Source organism: Gopherus evgoodei, chromosome 14 (assembly GCF_007399415.2).
Source record: "Gopherus evgoodei ecotype Sinaloan lineage chromosome 14, rGopEvg1_v1.p, whole genome shotgun sequence".
Classification (NCBI taxonomy): Eukaryota; Metazoa; Chordata; order Testudines; family Testudinidae; genus Gopherus; species Gopherus evgoodei.
Window position 1 is genome coordinate 33,209,088 of NC_044335.1, and position 23,233 is coordinate 33,232,320.

At 52.0% G+C, this 23,233-nt stretch overlaps 1 protein-coding gene across 1 annotated transcript; it reads left to right on the forward strand.

Annotated features, from left to right (window-relative positions):
- Positions 1-834: 834 nt before the first annotated feature.
- LOC115634967 (CMP-N-acetylneuraminate-beta-galactosamide-alpha-2,3-sialyltransferase 2-like) lies at positions 835-17,360 on the forward strand. The gene is made up of 7 exons (XM_030533093.1): positions 835-977; positions 6,826-7,409; positions 9,704-9,894; positions 11,818-11,997; positions 12,917-12,962; positions 14,077-14,196; positions 16,464-17,360. The coding sequence occupies exons 2-7, from the start codon at positions 7,125-7,127 to the stop codon at positions 16,629-16,631; spliced, it is 990 nt and encodes a 329-aa protein (XP_030388953.1). The 5' UTR covers positions 835-977; positions 6,826-7,124; the 3' UTR covers positions 16,632-17,360.
- Positions 17,361-23,233: the final 5,873 nt, after the last annotated feature.

Below are 23,233 nucleotides of genomic sequence, written 5' to 3' on the forward strand. Positions count from 1 at the left end.
CTCCCTGGACGGGGAACCTGCCCAGCAGGACCCCGTTCCCTGACTTCCTCAGGCTGGGTAGCAGCGAGAATGTGCCTGTGACAGCAGCAGGGGCGGGGAAAACTCAGAGCAGCTCCATGCTGGACCAGCTGCTGGAAATGGAGTGGGGGAGGTAGCAGGAGAGACGGAGGCTGGAGGAGGGGTGCGTGTGCGCATCCCAAGGAGCCCAAACCCAGCCATTAGATTTTGAGCATACTGACCTTTATCCCTGTGGGACTGAGGCCTGCAGTGCCCTAGGAGGCATATGCTGGCCTGGACACTGTGCTATGGGGGCCATCACCCTGGCACCCCTGCAGAGGGTTGTGGGGAGGGGACAGCACCTCCCTGGCATGCACTGCTCTCTGGGATCCTGTGGGGTCTGGATCACCAGTGGGGGAGGGGCAACAGGTTTGTGTCTGCCCCCTGGCACAGAGGGCCCTATGGGACTGTGTGGGGAGCCTTGCTGCATGGGACCATGCAGCCAAGGGGCTGAGAGCCATGTGGCTTTGCAAGGTCTTCTGGCTTCTCTCCCCCTGAGGGTGCCAGGGGAAGCCAGGCCTGTGCAGGGTTGCTCCATGGGAGCTGTGTGGCAGGCCCAGAACCCACTCTGAGGGGTGGCTAGGAAAGCACCTGTAATAATGGCTCCCCAAACCCCCCGTGAGTCACTCAGCCCAGCACAAGCTCTCCTGAGCCCTGCTCTGGTAGCTCTGGGGTGCTGTCAGTCAGCCCTCAATGCGCATGCTGCTCAGGCCTTTTCCACAGGGCTGAGTTGTTATCAGGCTTGTGGGCTGCAGATTTCCCCTGTGTGCTACACAGCTAGTTCCTGTTCAGAGAACGGATGTGTGCTCCCCGCCCAGCGCCGTGAGTGAGCAGGGAGAGTGCTGGGGGCTGCAGGCGCATGCTGGGACGCTCACTTGTCATCGTCACATCTCAGTGCTGCCGGGTGAGGCACCCCCCAGGTGAGTGTGCAGCAGCGCAAGTACGGGGGCTACATTCTGCTCTGGCACAGCAGCATCTTTGTAACACAGTCCACAGGGCCATGTGCCAGCACACAGGCCCTACCTGCATGCCCAGCATCTTGGCAGGCTGAGGGGAGGGGCAGGGAGATTGTCCCACTCGCTCAGGCGGGGAGCAGGTTCCTGGATGCGGCGCCTCCAGTCTGGGTCTGCTCTTTGTTGTTTTAAACCAGCCACCAGGGCTGCATGAGGCGGCCACCCCATGTTGGCTCGCCACTGACTGCATCTTTCCTCAGAGGAGCAGAGTTTGCTTGGTCTTCACCAAGGTCCATGGCATGGCCAAGTGCAGCTGGGGAAGGGTCGGCTCCCACTGCGCCGGGCAGATGGAGGGAGGACAAGGCCTTTAGAGTCTTGAGATCCCTAGGAGCAAGTTCTCGCCCCCTCAGCTGCTCCCATTTGCTGCCTTTTGCGCACAACAGCCTAGTCTCCTGAGGACTGAAATGCTTTGATCTAGTTCAAGTCTTGGGGCGCAAACCAGGAGTACCAGGATCATAGAATCATAGAAGATTAGGGTTGGAAGAGACCTCGGGAGGTCATCTAGTCCAACCCCCTGCTCAAAGGAGGACCAACCCCAACTAAATCATCCCAGCCAGGGCTTTGTCAGGCCTGACCTTAAAAACCTCTACAGATGGAGATTCCACCACCTCGCTAGGTAACCCATTCCAGTGCTTCACCACCCTCCTAGAGAAATAGTGCTTCCTAATATCCAACCTAGACCTCCCCCACTGCAACTTGAGACCATTGCTCCTTGTTCTGTCATCTGCCACCACTGAGAACAGCCGAGATCCACCCTCTTTGGGACCCCTCTCAGGTAGTTGAAGGCTGCTATCAAATCCCCCTTCAGTCTTCTCTTCTGCAGACTAAATGATCCCATTTCCCTCAGCCTCTACTCATAAGTCACGTGCCGCAGCCCCCTAATCATTTTCATTGCCCTCTGCTGGACTCTCTCCAGTTTGTCTACATCCTTTTGGTAGTGGATGATACTTAGTGACCTGCATTATACAGGAGGTTCCTTCTGGCCTTAACCTTCTATGATATCATAGAACCCCCCAGAAACCTGCATGTGCCTGGAAATTCCATGTGCCTGGAAATTGTATTTCCTCTGTCAAGGCTAATTCCCCACACTGTTACTCCGAATGCAGAAGGTGGGGCCGACAAGGATTCTAAAAGTTAATATTGGCCACTACAGGCTTGTATTAAACTCCCAAGGTTACAGCTTTTCTCTGACCTTGTATTGGTAGATGCTGCCACCACCCAAGTGCAGAACCCTTTTGAGAGCCCAGGAAGGCGCACTTGGGAATTCCTTCCTGTGGGGTACCCTCAAGCCCTTTCACCCAGGGAAAAAGTCCAGGAAAGAGCCGAGAAAAAAAAGAAAAGGAAATCAGCTGTTGCCACCAGCTAATTACACATGTGCACAAACCTCTTAAGACACAAAAATCGAAATCTATTCTTAAAAAAGGTAAATGTTATTAATTTAAAAAAATAGAAAAAATTAAAATTTAAAATTCAGCTACTCTGCTAAATAGTTGATGGCAGCAAATGTTGTACCTTGGGGGAAGGGGGTTACCACCACTTTGGAGGCCAGAGCTAAAATTAAGAGGGATCTTGATAAATTGGAGAACTGGGTTATAGACAAAATTAAATTAATCAAAGACAAATGTTAAGGTGCTACACTTAGGGAGGAAAAACCAAAACACACAAATATGGAAAGGGAGTAATTGGGCTGGCAGCAGCACTGCTGAGAAGGATCTGGGAGTTGTCCTAGATCAACAATATGTCAGCAATATGATGCTGTTCCAAAAAAAGCAAATGCAATTGTGGGTTGCATTAACAGAGGCAGAGCGTAAGAACGGTAAGACAATGGAACAGATGCCTCAGGAGGTTGTGGAAGCTCCTTCACTGGAGGTTTTCAAAGGGATGGTGGACAGCCATGTGTTTTCAATGGTTAGACACAACAAGTCCTGCATCTTGGCAGGGGTTAGACGAGGTGACCTACGTACTCCCTTCTGATTCTATGGGTATGGCTACACTTGAAATTTCAAAGCGCTGCCAAGTGTGAGTGTAGTTGGAGCGGCAGCGCTGGGAGAGAGCTCTCCCAGCGCTGCACATAAACCACATCCCTTACGAGTGTAGCTTGCAGCGCTGGGAGCTGTGCTCCCAGCACTGCTGCCCTGATTACACTGAGGCTTTACAGCGCTGTATCTTGCAGCGCTCGGGGGGGTGTTTTTTCACACCCCTGAGCGCGAAAGTTGCAGCGCTGTAAAGTGCCAGTGTAACCATGGCCTATTATGAGTCTATCTGTATTTGTTTTTAAAGTGCTAAGAGTGATTAAGGAAATTAGAATTAAACCTTATTTCTGTACCTAGCAAATAGGTCAAAGAGATCATTAAAAATAGGCTAACAAACACCTACCAGTTCATGCTCTGACAGGGTCTGCCAGCACGGCTCCTGCAAAGGGAAATCACAGCTCTGATCTATTGGGCTCCTTTGAACATCAGTAAAGTAGTGGATAAAGACCAAGCTGATATAATTTATTTAGGTACCAGAAGGCATTTGACAAGGTCTAGCACGAGGGGCGGCTGAAGAAGCTAAGTTGTCATGGGGTGAGAGGCAAAATATTGTCCTGACTCAGAAACTGGCCAGGACATGGGAACTAGGCAGGGTTAAATGGTTGATTTTCACTGTCATAAAAGGAGACCAGCTGGGGCCTCTAGGTTCTGTCCTAGGCCCCATGTTGGTTAATCTATTTATTAAGGGCCAGTGTGCCAGCAAGAGAGGGAGTGAGACTGGCCTGCTAGCCCAGTAGTCAGTGCACTCTCTTGAGAGATCCTGGGCCCAGGCCCTGCTCCAAGGGCTATTTCTCTATTTCATGCAAGAGACACTGGGAGCTCTGCCCCAGCCCAGACTAGCCGGCAGTTGGTGGGAAGGACACTGGCATGGGTCCAGGCTCCTAATCAGCCTGAGGGGTCAGTGCTTCAACGACTGGATATATTGCAGGAAGAGTGGGGCTGACCTGGCTTAGGCACCTAACTCCAGGAGAGGGGCAGGGCCCGTGCCCGTGTATGGAGCTGAGGCATCTCTCTTTCTCCATGCATTGTACGGGGAGCCTGGGCACTGAACTCAGCAGTGTGAATTTCACTGGGCAGGAGGGCACCTAGATGTTAGGGGCTGCAATGCTCGGCCTGAGGTGTGAGTCCCCTTTGTGAGTCTATCCCTAGAATGCTTAAAGGTTCCTTCTATAGCTCTGTGGGGCTCCTCACACTTGGGGTGGGTCAGACCACGGCTTGGCACTGCCCATGGGTGAGGGTGTGTGGATCCCAGGCTGGAGGTGCTCCAGGGAAGTTGTATTAATTTTGATGGAATAAATGGGCCCAGAGTGCCAAGGATGTTAATGTGACCCTATCCCACACTTAACAGTCAATGATGAGCACACCATTAAAAATCATTATAACCTTTTCTTAACAATACTGAATGTCAGAACATCAGTTAAAGCATTTGACGGATAAAGTATTAAATGAGGCTTTCATTCTGAAAACCTCCCTGGCTCCCTTTAGCCGTAGAGAACTTTTACAAGGGGGAACAACCCTATTTGAGAGTCTTTTCAAAGGTACTAAAGAGGGCAATGGACATCTGTGACTTGAAGGGCATGCCTGGCCCTTGAGCAACTTGGGGGAGTAGCCATAGGGCTGGACACAGTAGCACCAGAAGGCTTCTCGAGTTCTCTGGTTGTGATCTCCCTGAGGAGCGTGGAGTAGTGGTCCACCATGGTCAGGATTTAGGATTGGCTCCACCTTCAAGTGGTGCAGTGCTGCCAGCTCTAAGGTGTGCTGGTCTCTATCAGCTGGAGGAGGGGCCCTGTCACCCAACCCAAAGTTTCTTCTGCTGGTGCAGACCGAGCTGTTTTCACACCACTCCTGCATGGCACGGCTCAGCCCCGTCAGGTACAACCTCCTGCGGACATTCAGCTTGTTCTTTTGGGGCCCAGAGTGGCCCACAGCAACAGGGTAGACTTGGAGCAGCATCTCGGTTGCTCTGGGGCAGCACCATCTGGGGGATTTCTTCATTTTTCCTGGTGTCTTGCATATCAGTCTGCCCGCTTGCTCACGTGAATAGGCCTGCTGCTTCAGCAGCTGGCTTATTTCTGGGGCCAGAGCATGCCGATCTCTGGTGGAAAGCCCGATGCCTTGCAGGGTAAACTCTAATGCTCTATGAATAACAGGGCTGTGGCCTTGGCTCTGGACCCAGAGGTCCTCATCCTTTTCAAATGCTTCCAGGGTTTTCCTGTGAGCCTCAGGGTGACAGCAGTTGCCTGGCAGCATGCCGGGGGCACTTCAGTGGGGATGGCCCAGTACTACACGGTGCTGCACGTGCCCAGCTCCTGCTGAACTCAAGCGGGAGTCAAGCTGAGAATACCAGATTCCAGACAGAATAGGGCAGACTCACTCCAACCTGCTGGTTATCCTATCATTAGATTATACTAAGCTAGTAACAAAAGTGAACGTCTGTCTCACCACACTGGCTAACAAGAAGTCAAAAATGCACTCTCCTTAGGCTTTCCAGCCCTTGGCTCACCACCCAGATGCTGGCCTGTATGATGAGTGGTCACTGAAACCCAGTTTAATCAAATATAGGATCCTTCTAATCCCAAGGTGTCAGCCACTTAGCCAGGTCAGACTATAACTCAGATCTTACCAAATAATCATGCCGATGCCAATCCTTTAGTAACTAAAAACTAAAGGTTTAATAAGAAAAGAAAAGAAGAGAGTTGTGAATGGTTAACTTTTCCATTGACACCTTCCATGATATACTTTGTATACGATTTGTTGCAATTGTCTAACAGTGGTACTGTCACTGATATAATGCTTCTGTTCAACCATCCAGCATCACACTGCCCCCGGCAAGATGAGGCCTGCCCTTTCCTTATGGGAGCATCCTTCCCATTCTGGAGCTCAGCTCAAAGGGGGATTATTGTTTGGAGACTTAATGCAAAAGACTTTTAGCTTCTCTGAGTCAGGGCACAATGGGTGGGAAATTCCTCTTTTCTGATCTTATCAGCTGGGGAGGGTTTGGTCCACAAATAATAAAAATAATGGCTGAGTCCTGGTTCTGGATCCTCACTGGGGGGCTGGAGTCTTCTGACATAGCTGAGTGTTCCTGAAACTGCAAAGCTTTGAAGTTCTGGGTTTGCCACATGCTACACAGAGCTTTTCTCTGTTGGGAATGGTGGCGCGAGGGTCTCGCTGTGCATGTGCCAGGTGGAGGTGCACGTGGTTTATTTGTTCCTGGCCCATTGCCTCCTGGGGCAGTGGAGGGGATTGTCTTTGGGCCTCACTTAGCCAGAGCTGAGCAAGGACCAGCGTCAGTTTTCAAAGGAAAATGCATGGGAAGCCTATGTCGCTGGAACACAAAGGCTGAGAATTTAAACAAAGGGGTGAGGTTCCCCAAGCGCGGCTGGGGCCCCCACATTGCACTTGTGGCATATTTCACATCTGGAAAATGGGGCTGAGTTAATGCTTCTGGGAGGAACCATAATGTTTGAATTTCTTGACTTATGTCTGTTTACATTCTCTGCTCGGACTGTGCATTAAATGTAGATTTGAGAGGTTCATATTCTTAGAAAAAAATTATCATACAATAAATTACAAATACATTTACATTACTCAGAAAAACCTCCGCCTGTCCTCGGCCTAGTCAGTGCTGTCAGACTCTGTCCTGAGTGACGGCAAGTCACTGCAAGACGTGCCCCTGGCACTATAGTCTGTACTGATGCTCGTTATCTGGTCTGTTTCAGGCTGGGACAGAGAGAGCCAAAGCCTGGAAGAAGCTGCCCCCTGCACCGAGCTATGCGGGACTGGTGCTAACGCTGACTTGGGACCAGTGGCTCCTGTGCATGTTGGACATGCCTGCCCCTTCCTTCCGTTCTTGGGGATCTGCAGCTACCCAGGAAGGCTCCTGTTCATCTCGTAAGAGCAGGAAAACTGCAACAGTGCCCAGGTGCCTATGGGCAGTGACCCTGAACACCACACATGGGCCCCTTCCCATGGAACGGACCCACTGAAGTTCTGCAGGGAAGAGCTGGTGAAGTGAAGGATGCTGCACCGGAGGAAGCTGTGGGCTGCTACAGTTCTGTGCATGATGCTTGTCCTGTGGCAGGTTCATCAGTCCTTGTACCCAGGGCATTCTGCCTCTTCCTGGAGCCTTGGACACATGCTGTGGCCTCTGTCTGTCTCAGTGGCCAAGCCCTGTGGCTGTGCCAGCTGTATTGTGGAGCTCAGCAGCTCAGCCTGGTTTAACAAACGGTATGACTCAGCGATAAATCCCCTACTGACAGTGCACACCTCCAAGATCGCCCCAGACGTTCTTTTGTGGTGGCTGGTGAGTTACAGAGTCACAGCAATTAAAGCAATGCAGGCACCTCCTACCATGGCCGTTCATGGCAGAGCCCACCCTTGGGCCCCTCAGAGCATTGCAGCAAGGACAAAGCAGCGGACTGGGGCACGGCACCATGGCCCGGGCGGGTAGCAAACAAAGGGATGCTCTGAGCACCAAGGGCTGGCTCCTTTGTAGGACTGGTCCAGGAGACAGGCTGTAGCAACTGAAGAGGCCAGCAGAGACTAGTGAGGGTGGGTGCTTGCCCCTGCTGCCGTGCTCCCTGGTTGAGGTGCATAGGGCCGGGCCAGGGTGCCTTCACATTCCCCAAGCAGCTGCCCATGCAGAGAGGCTGTTCTGTGCTCCTCTCACTCCCCATCCCATGGATCCCTCTGGGAAGAGGCGGTTGGGGTAGAAAAGGGCAGCCACCAGCACACCTACCAGCAGTTCTGGTCTGCAGAGCAAGCCGCTCAGCCAGCCCCTTCCAAGTCCCTGCTGGCTGCATCTGTCCACTGCGTGCAGCTCCCTGCTCTGACACCCACAGCTGCCTGTATAGCCGTGCTTAGCTCAGCCAGGAGCAATTCTGGGGGCCCAGAGAGTGGGAGCTGCAGGGAGCAGCCAGGGGCCCGTGAGCTGAGCTTGCACTCTCAGGCCTTGTCTTCACTAGGCGTTAGGTCACAGAGTCACTCACACTCAGGGGAAGGCCAGGTTCTTTGGAGTGTTCCCACAAGATCACAGGTTGCGGGAACCCTGGGGTCCCCATCGGCATTAACTTGGCCTGTTAGCTCCGCTGGCCTGGTCTGCATCAGGATGGGACTGTGCGTTAATTACCTCATGGAGCCACAAGATCCGTGCTACACTCCAAGCTTTGCAACAGTCTCTTGGAGGAACCCCTTTGATGCGCCAGACCCCCAGGGGGTCTCGTTCTTCCCTCAGGGTAGGCCACCCGGCCTTGCTGCCTCCTAAGATTGAACCTCTGGGGCTGCAGTACTCTTGCTTCATACTGTGAGCTCTGTTCAGCGAGTTCGAGCCAGACCCCTGGGAGAGACTTGTCCGCTCTGCAGGGATTAATGCACCTCACAAAATATTTACAGGGACACTCAACAGTGGTTTCAAACACAGCATGGGAAGTCCTTAGGTTAGCACAGGGAAGTGCAGCTTAGCACAGTCCAGTCTGGTCAGCCCAGAGTCCCAGCCATGCTGTAGTGAACCCTATTTTCAGGCTCTCTCTCTCTCAATTTGACCTTCTGTGTCAGTTCCCAGCTTCCTCCAGAAGCCCCACTGCCCACCTTCCAGTCCTTTATTCTTAGACTGGGCTCTCTGCCCGACTGCCCTGTTGAGAGGCAGCGAAATCCAGGAGGCACTGGAGCTTGCATTGTTTTTTCGGGCCCTGTTGTTGAACTGGGTGAATTTCAACCAGTTCCTTAATGACTCTTCAGTCCACCCAGACCTATGTCCCTTAGCATAGGCGCTGACTCAGTGAGTGCTCTGGGGCTGGAGCAGCCACAGGGAAAAAATGGTGGGCGGGTGCTGAGCATGCAGTGGCAGCCCGCCATCAGATCCTCCCCACCTCCCAGCACCTCCCACCCACCTGAGGTTGGAGCACCTCCCTCTCCTTCCCCGTGCCTCCCGCCTGCCACGATCAGCTGTTTCACAGCATGCAGAGAGGCTGGGGGGGCAGGAGCGAGGATGTGGCACACTCGGGGGAGGGGGCAGAACTGGGCAGGAAGAGGTGGGGTTGGGGTGGAGTGGAGATGGGAAAAGGTGGGGCGGGGTAGGGGCCTTGGGGGAAGGGGTGGAGTGGGGGCGGGGTCTGGGGCAGAGTCGGGGATCAAGAACTGTGGAAAATCAGCACCTGTGTCCTTTAGTCTGCCCTGAAAGCAAACTTAAGCCCTACTGGGTAACCATGCAATGTATCAGGGAAACTGAGGCACACATCAGGGTCATACAAATTATTCAAAAATTCCCAACTTCATTATACCAACACTCTTAGTAGAGATGCACCCGTGTGGCCAGCAGAGCTCCGCTGGCAGGGAGCTTGGGGCAGCCCTGGGCAAAGTTGCACAGGCAGGGTGAGGAGGACTACCCCAGCCATTGCACTGCAAAAAGGGGGTGTCGCAGAGCAGGAGCCGGGACATGCTGTGTGCCCCCTGAGCACAGAAGGGTTGGGCTCACAGCTCTTCTGGCCCCTGCAGAGAAGGCATTGCCTGCCCTTGCCCAGCCCCCAGGCCCTGCCACCCTGCTGCACATTGGGCTCGGTGAGCTACAGACATACCCTATCTTTGTTCTTCTTCCTTTAGGAGCTGCAGGGCTCGCAGAGCAGTGCCCAGCTCCAGGGAATAATCCAGCAAATGTTTGACATTCTCCCATCCCCAACGGTGGACGCTCGCGCCCCCTCCCGCTGCAGGACGTGTGCAGTGGTGGGGAACTCCGGCCGCCTGCGGGGCTCCCACCACGGGCGAGAGATCGACTCCCACCACTGGGTTCTGAGGTGAGTGGCACAGAGCTGACTCACTCCCTGCTCTGTATGTGCCCCTCCAATGGGCCCAGCCCTCTGTAGTCGCTCTGGTGGAGCAGAGTAAATCTCTGCCCACAGGCCTGGGGTGGAGCCCCAGCAAAGGCGCAGATGAACCCGGGACCCTGTCCTGCACCAGGGTGTCTCACAGCGCTGTGCCCTCCCTACAAGCAGTGAGGAGGCACCTGGTGCTGCAGCCAGGCTGCTGAGGCCCCAGCGGCCGTTGGGCCACCTGGTCATTGGCGGGAAGGAGTTCCCAGGCCGTGTACGAAGCACTCCCTGGAATCTGTATCGCCGTCGCCCACTGTCTTCCCTCATGCCCCATGTTTCAGCTCATCTGGGAGCTGCTGGAGGAGAGCAGGGTGCAGCTCTGGGGCTACATCTGAAAGTGAAAAAGCAGCCAGCTTGTGCTAGCAGCCCTAGTGAGCACTGGCCACAACGACAGACAGATCCAAGCCTCTCCATTCCCTGCTGGCCAGGATGGCTCCCTTGCCCCAACCCATCCTCCCAGCCATAGCGATAACCATACCCCATTCTTCCCTCCCAGCCAGGGCAGGCCCTGAGCCCCCATCTGGCCAGAGTAGGCCCTGAGCCCCATCCCCCACCCAGCCAGTCAGGGTGAATCCCGAGCCCCATCCCCGACCCAGCTGGCCTGGGTGGGCCCCACAGTGTTCTCTCTAATTTTTCCCACATCACCTTCATATTGGTGCACATAACAAAATTCATGTGGTGGGGGTAGGGCCAAGGGATTCGGAGTGTGGGAGGGGGCTCGGGGCTGGGGCAGAGGCTTGGGGTGTGGGCTTTGGCTAGTGGCGCGAGCTCTGGGGTGGGGCTGGGGATAAGGGACTCAGGGCTGGGGCAGATGGTTGTGGGGGTGAGGGCTCCAGCTGGGGGTGCAGGCTGCCCCGGGGCTGTGACAGGGAGCAAGAACTCCCCACGGCTCTATCTCCCCACAGCAGCCCCTGGACTGGGGAAGGGGACCCCTCTCCCCGCCGCAGCAGCTCTGGCCAGGGCTGGCTTGAGGCTGGGGGAGGGGCACCTCTCCCACAGCTGTGGCAGGTCCGGGTCAGGGCTGGGTTGGGCCGAGGGAGGGGCACATCTCCCCTGCTCGCTGCAGGTCCCTGGCTGGGCTGGGTTGGGTCTGGGGTTAGGGGAGAGGAATCTCTGCCTGCCACAGCCTTGAGCACCTGTGTGGTGCTTAATAGGCTTTTGCACAGTCGCATGGCCATGAAGCTTAGGGGGAACTTAGGCCCCATCCCTATCCCCAACCCAGCTGGCCAAGGCGGGCCCCAAGACCCAACCCCCACCCAGCCGCCAGGGCAAGGCCCGAGCCTCATCCCCACCCTGCTGGCCAGGGCAGGTCTCGATCCCCATCCCCCACCCGGCCGGCCAGGGCGAGCCCCGAGCCTCATCCCTGCCCAGCTGGCCAGGGCGAGGTCCGAGCCCCATCCCCCAACCCGGCTGGCCAGTGCGAGCCCCGAGCCTCATCCTCTCCCAGCTGGCCAGGGCGAGCCCCGAGCCCCATCCCCACCCAGCTGGCCAGGGCGAGCCCCGAGTCCCATCCCCCACTCGGCCAGCCAGGGCGAGCCCGAAGCCCTATGCTCACCCTGCTGTCCAGGGAAGGCCCCGATCCCCATCCTCCCCCAACTAGCCAAGGCAAGCCCCGAGCCCCATCCCCCACCCAGCCGGCCAGGGCGAGCCCCGAGCCCCATCCCCAACCTGCTCTCCAGGGCAGGCCTCAAGCCCCATCCTCACATTGCTGGGCAGGGTGAGCCCGAGCCCCATCCCCACCCAGCTGGCCGGGAAGGGCTCCCTGGGAGACTGGGAGTGCAAGGTCCCAGCATGTGTGGCCAGACGTGCTGCAACAGACTGATCTGTGCTCTCTCCTCGTGCCCCCAGGATGAACAGGGCGCAGACTGCTGGGTTTGAGGAGGATGTCGGCACGAGGACAACGCATCGCTTTATGTACCCAGAGAGTGCTGTGGACCTCCAGCCTGGGGTCCACCTGGTGTTGGTCCCCTTTAAACCTCTGGACCTGAAATGGGTGACCAGCGCCTTCTCCACGGGGGAGCTGCGCTAGTAAGCATGGGGCCTGATCTGCTGAGGGGGATCCTTTGAGGACAGTGTCACAGGCAGGAGGCTCCAGATGGGCATGGCTCATTTGCCCCTGGTGGAGGCTGAGCAGTCTCTGGGGTCCTCCTAAGATGCAAGGTCTGAGGTGGCTCTGAGGGTGCTGTCTCATCTCAAGGGGCAGTGGGCTCCAATGTGCCCACAGCACAAATCCCCACACAAGACCAGGCTTAGGTGGTGCCCAGGCTCCATTGACTTGTGGAAGCTGATTCACCCCTTTGTCCAAGGAGAGGGGCCTTGGGAGGCCCCCCCCCAGAAGGATGACCCCACCCTAGGATGGGGGATGGAGGATCCCCAGGACACTGGCACTGCCCCTCCCCACAAGATGGGGGCTCTGCTCTGGGAAGCTAGATTGCTCCTGCCTCGTCCCTTGAAGGGACTCAGTGGCTCCCTTGGGAGGTTGATAGGCTCAGAGGTTCCTCCGCCTCAGGCCGGGGCACAAACCAGACATGATGTTCGGCTTGGCTCACTAAACCCCAAAGGGTGGCAAAGGACAGGGCAGACTTGAAGCTGGATAGAGAGGGTGAGAACATTTGTACAGACCTCGGGGAAGGTCCATGTCTCATGGCTGATGGCTCCAGCACTGGTGTTCAGACACACTCCAAAGCTCCCAGGGGCTGGCTCAGTGGCTTAATGACATTGTGCTGTAAGGCATCCTGGCTCCTGAGCTGAGGTCAGTGCAAGGAGACAGCAGCTCCAGCAGACGCACTGATTAGGAGGCAGCCGCTCAGCTCCTGAGAAGGTCTGCGCAGGCATTAGCCTCATCCCTGGTGGATTGTAGAAATCATGGGTGGGGCCAGAAGAAAGCCGAGCATATAGTACGGAAGACACCCACTTTCCACTGACCACGCTTCCTCTTCCTTTGTAGCACGTACACAAGAGTCAAACAGTTCATTGAAGCTGACAGAAGCAAGGTAAGGGCTGGCTGGGGACACAGCAGCACCAGCCACGTCATGTTCTGGACATTTGCTTCCCGAGTCTGGGTAGAGGATGGTCAGGTCTGTGGGGAGGACAGTTATCAGAAGCCTTTCAGGTTATATTGCCAGATGGTTACAGTTTCCTGACACTGCTTAATGGCGGAGGGGGGTCTAAGAATTTCCAAAAACTTTGATCAAGTGGCCGAAGACTAACCATGGAACCCGCTTGCATGGGAAGCTGGCGACACAAAGTCTGTACGTTAGAGTCTTGGGCAGGTGCTTGTAAAGTGGCTTCCAGTAAACTGGCCTGATGGCCAGTTGTGCTCTGGAATCCCTGAGACACACTAGGAATCCATGTCCTGCAGCCGACGAAGTGGGTATTCACCTACGAAAGCTCATGCTCCAATACGTCTATTAGTCTATAAGGTGCCACAGGACACTCTGCTGCTTTTACAGATCCAGATTAACACGGCTACCCCTCTGATACTTGACTAGGAATCCAGCCATTCAGGCAACAAACCAGTCCAGCCTCACAGACGGTGTGTTCCTGAGAACTGGCTGCAGGAACACTCCATCTTTCCTAGCCAGCCAGTGCAGAGCTTCAAGTGCCTGACACTGCTGGGAAACAGCAAAGCACACGAGAGCCCTGCCAGAGCCTCCTGGCCTGCCAAGCATAGCATTCCCAGGCTGGCCATTTCCAGCAGCAGCTGGTTAGAGTGTCCCAGAAGGCTCTCAGGAGTGGGGTGCCCTTGTGGCGCGTTCTCCTGCTGTGCACCGGGTGGTATTTACTGCCCACAGCGCACCAAGACCCAGGACGGGCCATTCATCTCAGAGCAGACTAATCCAGTAGCGCTTCTGCCCTGATGGGAGCTAAGATCACCTTCTCTAGGTACTCATCTCTGCCCCATCAGCGAGTGCCCAGCCCTGTGCACACGGTCCCAGACGGGCTCTCACTGTGATATGCTCTAGCCCTTCCAGGACAGTGACACACACAAGGGTGTCAGCAGTGAGCAGGGGTGGGGCTGCGCCTTCCGAGCATGGCCTCTTAGTGGTGGGTAGGATGATGACAGAATCTCATAGCATTTGCCCTGTTCTGTTCTCCTCCTATCAGGTGCTAATCTTGAACCCTGCCTTTCTCAAATACATCCATGACAAGTGGACACAGCACCATGGGAGGTATCCATCCACTGGCTTCACAGCACTGCTCTTTGCCTTGCACACCTGTGATCAGGTAAGTGTCCGAGTGGGTGGGGCCAATGCCCTTGGCCTGTGATGAGGGCAGGAAAAGCTAGAGTCAGATGTTGTCCAAACGCTATGATCAGAGGAGTCTGGCGCAGAGTCCAGGTTCAGCCTCCATGCTGAGACCACAGGCAGCCAGCTCACACACCACCCTTGCTGCAGCTGCCTGCCCGTAGGCCCCTTTGGTGCCCTTGCTCACCTCTCCCCCAAATTGCAGCATGGTACCCGGACAATACAGTGTGGTACCTGGGCAGCTCAACATGGTACCTGGGCAGCTCAATGTGGTACCTGGGCAACATAGTGTGGTACCTGGGCAGCTCAGGGTGGGGGCCTGGGCAGCTCAACATGGTACCCGGGCAACATAGCGTGTTACCTGGGCAGCTCAGAGTGGTACCTGGGCAGCTCAATGTGGTACCCGGGTAACATAGCCTGGTACCTGGTCAGCTCAACATGGTACCTAGGCAGCTCAGCATGGTACCTGAGCAGCTCAACATGGTACCCGGGCAACACAGCAAGGTACCTGAGCAGCTCATCATGGTACCTGGGCAGCTCATCATGGTACCTGGGCAGCTCAGAGTGGTACCCAGGCATAAGACCATAAGAATAGCCGTACTGGGTCAGATCAAAGGTCCATCTATCCCAGTATCCTGTCTACCAACAGTGGCCAATGCCAGGTGCCCCAGAGGGAATGAACAGAACAGGGAATCATCAAGTGATCCATCCCCTGTCGCCCATTCCCAGCTTCTGGCAAACAGAGGCTAGGGATACCATCCCTACCCATATAGAGGCATTATGATATTTTCTATCCCTTTCTTAATGATTCCTAACATTCTGTTTGCTTTTTTGACTGCCGCTGCACATTGAGCGGATGATTTCAGAGAACTATCCGCAGTGACTCGAAGATCTCTTTCTTGAGTGGTAACAGCTAATTTAGACCCCATCATTTTGTATGTATAGGTAGGATTAGGTTTTCCAATGTGCATTACTTTGTATTTGTTAACGCTGAATTTCATCTGCCATTTTGTTGCCCAGCCACCCAGTTTTGTGAGATCCATTTGTAGCTCTTCGCAGTCTGCTTTGGACTTAACTAGCTAGAGTAGTTTTGTATCATCTGCAAATTTTGCCACCTCATTGTTTACCCCTTTTCCCAGGTCATGTATGACCATGTTGAATAGGACTGGTCCCAGCACAGACCCCTGAGGGTCACCACTATTTATCTCTCTCCATTCTGAAAATTGACCATTTTGCCCTGTCCTTTGTTTCCTGTCTTTTAACCAGTTACTGATCCATAAGAGGAGCTTCCCTTTAGCAGCAGCTCAGCATGGTACCCGGGCAGCTCAGCGTGGGGCCTGGGCAACTCAGTGTGGTACCCGGGCAGCTCAGCGTGGGGCCTGGGCAGCTCAGCGTGGGGCCTGGGCAGCTCAGTATGGTACCCGGGCAGCTCAGCGTGGTACCCGGGCAACTCAGCGTGGGGCCTGGGCAACTCAGCGTGGGGCCTGGGCAGGCCAGAGTGGTACCTGGGCAGCTCAACATGATATCAGGGGAGCTCAGCATGGTACCCGGGCAGTGCAGTGTAGTACCAGGGCAGCTCAGCATGGGGCCTGGGCAGCTTAGTGTGGTCCCCAGGAAGCTCAGCATGGGGCCTGAGGAGCTCAGTGTGGTAACAGGGTACCTCAGCGTGGTATCTGGGCAGGTCAGCATGGTCCCCAGGGAGTTCAGTGTGGGGCCTGGGGAGCTCAGCGGCTAGAGCCTTGTGCCTTTTTTTAAAATAATTTTTTGAATGCGGGGGGGATTTCTGATTTTGTTTTAGCCATTAAAATGTTTTATTTCTTTTTATTACATGTAGATAATAAAATACCTCAAATGATCCCTCTCTCAGTGAGCCCCAGCCCTCATATTAACCCCTGGCACACTCCTCCCCCTCCGACCCCCCAATTCATTCCCCTAAATATTTCCCTTCCTGACTCTGAATCTCCATCTCCCCCCTGGCTCCCGGGGCATTTGGAAAGGTGGGATCCTGCCCTCAGAGTGGGAGATGCAGGGGCTGCAGACTGAGCCTGCCCTGCACTCAATCCCCAGTGGCAGCTCCAGGCCCCTAGCTTGGGTGGCCAGGGTTGCAATGCCCCTCAGGTTTGGCTTGGCCATCTGCCAGGCAGAATGGGAGCCCCAAGAGCTGTGGCTGTACGGGAGGGGATGTTTCGTTTCATGTGGGGGGCGGGTTCATGTGGGGCTCTGCTGACATCACCTGTTTGCATGCAGGTGGCAGTGTTTGGGTACGGTGCGGACAGCAATGGAAACTGGCACCACTACTGGGAAGAGAACCGTCACCCTGGAGCCTTCCGCAAGACCGGCGTGCACAGCGCTGACTTTGAACTCACCCTCATCAAGAAACTGGCAGGCGAAGGCAAAATCTCCTTTTATAACTAGCTAAGGGGGCTGCTCCAGGGCCTCTTCAGCCTCTGCTACCCTGACGCCATCCCCCAGACAGGCAGCGCTTCCTCCTGTGGGAGCTCCGCTATCCACACCCAACCCCACTGGCTCAGAGAGCAGGACTGTTCAGCGTTGCAGCAGAACCAAGTACTTGTCAAAACTAGATTCTGACCATGCTGCCCCATTCCTCTCACTTTTCTTCGCTGAGAGGGGACGCTCTGGAGGGGGGTGTTTGGCTATCCCAGTGGCCAGCCCCTCCCCACCCCCCCGTCATCACTCAGCAATGGCTTTACCCTCTCAACACCCCGAGAGGTTGGCCAGCTGGGGAACTTGCCCAAAGCCGCCCAGGAATGCTGCGGCAGAGCAGGGGCGTTGCGGTGTGTGGTGTTGCCCAGTGCAAAGCCGCACCTTGCTGCAACTTTTCGGGGCGCCTCTGACCTGCTGGCTGGTTACTTTGAATATGAATGAGAGAAGAGAAGCTGAAGAGCCGTTCACGGAGGGGCACAGGGTTTTACAGGGAGCCCAAGGGACAGCTGTGTGCACAGTCAGCCACTAAAGGAAGACATGTGAGGTCTTTACCGAGAGCCAACCCCCCCCCCCCTCGGCATCAGCACTGTGCCACATATGGCTGCTGGGTAACATTTAAGGCATTTTGTATTGTGATAGACCCAGGCCAGTTGGGACCAGCAGAGTAGTAGAAGGGAGATATACTGGCCACTGGATAAGCAGTTTTCTGTTCCCTGAGTGACCAGAGCAGGAGCTGCTCCAGGCTAATGAGAACACCTGATTGCAATTAACCTGCTAAGAGTCAGGTGAGGCTGTTAGGAACCTAACTCTAATTAAGGCCCCTCTGATGCTATAAAAGAGCTCACTCCCCTCAGGCCAGAGGGAGCCGGAGAAGAAGAAGTGTGTGTGAGGAACTGGGAGCAAGAGGTATGCAAGAAGCTGAGAGTGAGTAGGCATACTGCTGGAGGACTGAGAAGTACAAGCATTATCATTCATCAGGAGGAAGGTCTGGTGGTGAGGACAAAGAAGGTGTTGGGAGGAGGCCATGGGGAAGTAACCCAGGGAGTTGTAGCTGTCATAGAACTGTACCAGGAGGCACTCTAGACAGCTGCAATCCACAGGACCCTGGACTGGAACTTGGAGTAGAGGTTGTGCCTGGGTTCCCCCCAAATCTCCCAACTCCTGATCAAACACAGGAGGAATTGTCCTGGACTGTGGCTTCTACCAAAGGGGAAGGTCTCTGGGCTGTTTCCTGAACCACAGGGTAAATCTGTGAGGTGAGCAAATCTGCCAATAAGCGCAGGACCCACCAAGATAAAGGAGGAACTTTGTCACAGTATCCATGCTGGAAATGAGCATCTTAAAGCCTTGCAGTGAAAGCAGGTCCCCAGAAGATGACACCTCAGACAGGTGGGGGAGGAGAGGGTAGACTGTTCCCTGTCTAGTATTTGGCTGTTGTGTACTGTGTGCTTCACCAAGTGATGCCTCTTTGCCTACTAAGCCAGATGCCAATTAAGGGATTACAAAATCTACAAGAAGGAAGTATCCAGAGTAAAACCAACATCAGGATGGCTGTGGGGTTGGGGGGGAGCTGCTTAAGGCCAATGGATTTTTTGGATCTATTGAGCGGTGCAGACACATGGCTATGATCCTTCACCAGATACGTGTCTCATGAAGAAGGCTCAGAGCCAGGCCCAGCTCAATGACACTGGAAGGCCGTTGGGTGAGCATCGCTCCATAAGGCAGGAGTGTAACTAGTTACGTAACGCTAGGGTCCAGCTAGGGCTGTCAATTAATTGCAGTTAACTCAAGCGATTAACACAAAACAAATTAACTAGATTAAAACACTAGTTGCGATAAATTGCCATTTGAATTGCACCATTAAAACTATAATAAAATACCAATTGAAATTTATTATAAATATTTTTGGATGTTTTTCTACATTTTCAAATATATTGATTTCACTTACAAAACAGAATACAAGTGCACAGTGCTCACTTTGTTGTTTTTATTAAAAATATTTGCACTGTAAACCAGATAAGCAAAAGAAACAGTATTTTTCAATTCACCTCATACAAGTTCTGTAGTGAACACTCTTTATTGTGAAAGTGCAACTTACAAATGTAGACTTTTTTTTTACATAACTGCACTCAAAAATAAAACAATGTAAAACTTTAGAGCCTACAAGTCCACTCAGTCCTCCTTCTTGTTCAGCCAATCACTCAGACAAACAAGTTTGTTTACATTTATTCTTATATACAATGTCAGTCGAAAGTGAGAACAGGTGTTCGCATGGCATTGTTATAGCCAGCGTTGCAAGGTATTTACGTGCCACATATGCTGAACATTCAACTGGCCCTTCATGCGTCAACTTGTAGGCCCTAAAGTTTTACATTGTTTTGTTTTTGAGTAGTTATGTAAAAAAATGTAATTCAACGTTTGTAAGTTGCACTTGCACGATAAAGTGATTGCACTACAGAACCTGTATGAGGTGAATTGAAAAATACTATTTATTTTGTTTCTTTTTACAGGGTAAATATTTGTAATAATAATAATATAAAGTGAGCACTGTACACTTTGTATTCTGTGTTATAGCTGAAATGAATATAATTGAAAATGTAGAAAAATATCCAAAAATTATATATATTTCAATTGGTATTCTCTTACCAGTGTGATTATAACTGTAATTGTGACTAGATCTCTTTATTCCCACAATTTATTTTTTTTTAACTCAGATGAGATCTTTAGTTCTAGATTGCAGGTTATAATAAATGAAGGATGGAGGGTAGCTCCCTTTTATGGACACTCAGCTAGCCAGTAGCTAAAATTCCTCTTAGTAGCTGGTCTCTGCTTGCCCTACCTGTAAAGGGTTAAAAAGTCTCTCTGTGATATACAGGTCAAAGGAAGTGAGTAGGCACCTGGCCAAAAGAGCCAATGGAAAAGCTAAAACTTTTAAAAATGAAAACAAGACAACCCTTTTGTTTGTCTGTTGTTCTCCCGGAGAGAGGTGAACAGGGCAACATCTATGCTGTAAGAAGCTTGGGGCCAGGTATGAAAAATCCTCAGTATGACACCTAGAAACTATCCATTTAAACCCCAGATATGTAAGTAGAACAGGAAATGTCTAGGAAGACACAATTAGGTTTATCTCTTTTTATTTCTCTATGGCTTGTGGATTCCTGTGTGCTAACTGCACGTGCTTTTGTTTTGCTTGTAACCTTTAAGATGGACCTCAAGAAAGTTATTCTTGAAGCCTAATCCTTGTAGTTTTTTTAAATCTAACAAAAGCCTAAATTTCCAGATGTATTTTCTTTTTTTTTAATTAATACAATTTACCGTTTTTTTTCTTTCTCAGGTCTTCCCGGGGGGCAGGGGTGAAAGGGCTTGAGGGTATCCCACAGGAAGGAATTCCCAAGTGCGCCTTCCTGGGCTCTCAAAGGCGTTCTGCACTTGGGTGGTGGCAGCATCTACCAATCCAAGGTCAGAGAGAAGCTGTAACCTTGGGAGTTTAATACCAGCCTGGAGTGGCCAGGATTAATTCTTAGAATCCTTGCGGGCTCCACCTTCTGCACACGGAGTGCCAGAGTGGGGAATCAGCCTTGACATGGTGGCAATAGTGGGCTCATTTTGAACCAGAAGCACAGACCTCAGGATTTTTAAAGGACACATTTTTCCTTTTGGCAGCCTGCAAAGCCAGGGAGGGTATTTTTTCTTTTCTTTTCTGCCTAAGGGGGAACAGGCACACAAAGGGTTCAGCCTTCAAAGCCAGGGAGTCCAGGAAGCAGTTAATTTTTTTCCCTAGCTTCATGGCAACGAAATACCTAGGCTAGAGTAGAGCAGCCCTGTGCATGAGGTGGCGGTCAGGCACCGAAACCCTAGAACAACTCATCCTCCTGTCAAAGTTAGACTCAGGACTCACAGTTTGTCAGACCACTCTGTTTTATTAGCACAGCGCTCTGCTAATAACACCCAGATAATGTGAGCACCATGCAAGACACAAACTATCTTATTTATACAGATAAAAGGGCGAGCATTTAACAAGATATCAGATTCTGCTTCCTTTGTTAAGTTTACCTGGGCTAGGCATGCATATCTTATTTCCTTACTAACTATTACCAATCTTCTGTTAATGTTTTGCCATTAGCACCCTTGTTTATGCCTAATGTTTCTTTTCCTGGCACCTGTTTTTCAACATTTCTTATTTCTGCTTAAAAGATACATACAACATTTCTTTAATCCATTCTTATTTTTACAATATAATTCATTCTACTTTCACACTCCCAAAGTGACATGGCAAGGAGAAGACAGACCCAGATCAAGCCCAGACATCCAGTTCCATGACAGAAATGCAGGCAGGGGATGGGGGCCCGGTGATTTCCCAGGAGGGAAGGGTCAGCCCTCCCCAACCCAAGATCTAGGTGCCAGGATGGAGGAATCCCTTTAACCTAGACCAAGTTCCAGCTGCAGAAGTGTGACGTTATGAGTGTAATATACTATCTCACTGAAAGGTGACAGGGCCAGAAAAAGTTAATTAACTCACAGATTGACATGACCCATGGTCGAACTTTAAAGACTTGTTAGGAAGATATGTAAATAAATAGAGCTTTGAAACGCAGCCTGCATTGTTAGAGATAGAAGGGTAGATGTTTGCTTAGGTCTTGTGCTATTACTATGGCTTTTATTCAAAGATTAAAAAAAAGAGTATCAATATTTTGGAAGACACTTGAGTGAAATAGTATTGTTGTCTATATGTCTCTTTGAAGGTTGTGGTAACCTGTATCTGAACTGTTTAATGGATAAATTACCCTGTGCTAATTGTCATAATGTTTGGGAGAAGGAAAGTTAAGCCTATTGTTTTCTCAGGCCAAAAGGCTTCTGGAAATGTATAAAAACCCTGGGACACAATCCTCCATCATCTCAGATCTGCTTTGGCTTTCAAGAAGGGGAAACCTAAGCCATAAGAATTGAGAGACCCTGAATATGGACTATAAGCTATGAACTATTTCTAAAAGGACTTTTGGCAATTACAAACTCATCTCTGCTATGTATTTGAACCTCAGTAATTGATTTCAGGTCTGTATGTATATTGAACTTTTAACCAACACTCTCTCTTTCCTTTTTAAATAAATTTTAGTTCAGTTAACAAGAATTGACTATAAGTGTGTATTTTATGTAAGATCTAAGTTATAACTGGACCTGGATGTGTGGCTGATCCTTTGGGGTTGGAAGAACCTTTTCTTTTACATGATGAGATAAGATTTTCAGTAATCATCATTGTCTGGACAGAGGCCTGAGGCTGGGCACTTTAAGGGAACTGCATTATTTGCACTTCTGAGTAACTAGTGAGGTAATAGAGAAGCTGTTTTGTGCTGACTTTGTAAATTTAAGTATTGGAATATCCACCAGCTTTGGGGGTTTGTCTGCCCCATTCTGTTTGCAGTTCACCCTAACTGAGTGACCTCAGCTGGCTTCCATGGGCACAATCATCACAGGATGACAGGAATTTCTTCCTAGAAATCAAGCGCTTGAAGGTAGAGGAAAGAAAAATGATGAAGTTCTTGGAGGCAGAAGTAGAGGCAAAGCACTTGGAAGCAGAGGAGAGGAGAGAGGCAAAGCATTTGGAGGTGGAAATAGAGTTGAAGCACTTAAAGCTGGAAAGGGCTAAGCTGGATCAACCAGGTAGCCCTAGCAGTCCTCCTCCAAGTACTGCTCCCCATTCTAAGAAATTCTCCACATACAAGGTAGGTGATGATACAGAGGCCTTCTTAAAAATTTTTGAAAGAGCCTGCCTTGGGTACAGCATCCCTCCAGATCAGTATTTTGTGAAGCTGAGGCCACAACTCAGTGAACCCTTAGCAGAAGTGGTAGTTGAAATGCCTAAAGAACATATGAACAAGTACAAACTTTTTAAACAAAAGGCCAGAATTAGGATGGGGCTAACCCCTGAGCATGACTGTCGGCGGTTGAGAGCCCCAACACGCCTACCACATTGTAAAAAAACTGAGATGCCTGAATATCAGGAGCAAATGTTAAGTCTTTGAAAGATGTGTCTCTCCTAATACAAATGGAGCAGCGTTTAGAGGGTGTTCCTGAGGAAATAGAAAGGTACATCCTAGCTGGAAAGCCCAAAACTGCAATCGAGACTGGGGAGATTGGAGCCAAAAGGGTGGAGGTGGCAGAGAAAAAGGAAGCTAGTAGCAGTTGGTGAGGATACCAGAAGGGACAACTCGAGATGACACCTCACCATCGAAGTCAGCCCAAGGCCCCATATCACAAGGAGGAGCCCTCCACATAGCCAGGGAAACCCCAGATGCCCTCTTGTCCCACCACCCCATCTCCAACTACCCACCTCACCCCAGCCCACAGTCGGCTGGGTGATGCTTCAAATGTAACGAGCTGGGGCATGTGAAGGCCAACTGCCCTAAGAGCACCAGCCGACTGCAACTCATCACACCACAGAGTCACCAAGAGCCTTCAGGCCCAGATGCCTCGCAAATACCCCCAAAGCGAAGGAAAACTGTGAGGGTGGGTGGGAGGAAGATTACTGCGTGGAGAGACACTGGAGCATAGGTGCCAGCGATCCAACAATCCCT

Bases quoted from the DNA above. Each gene is read 5' to 3' on its own strand.
- LOC115634967 (XM_030533093.1), top strand. From the start codon at position 7,125: ATGCTGCACCGGAGGAAGCTGTGGGCTGCTACAGTTCTGTGCATGATG. The intron at 7,410-9,703 runs GTGAGTTACAGA...TTCTTCCTTTAG, and splicing joins ACGTTCTTTTGTGGTGGCTG to GAGCTGCAGGGCTCGCAGAG. The intron at 9,895-11,817 runs GTGAGTGGCACA...TCGTGCCCCCAG, and splicing joins TCCCACCACTGGGTTCTGAG to GATGAACAGGGCGCAGACTG.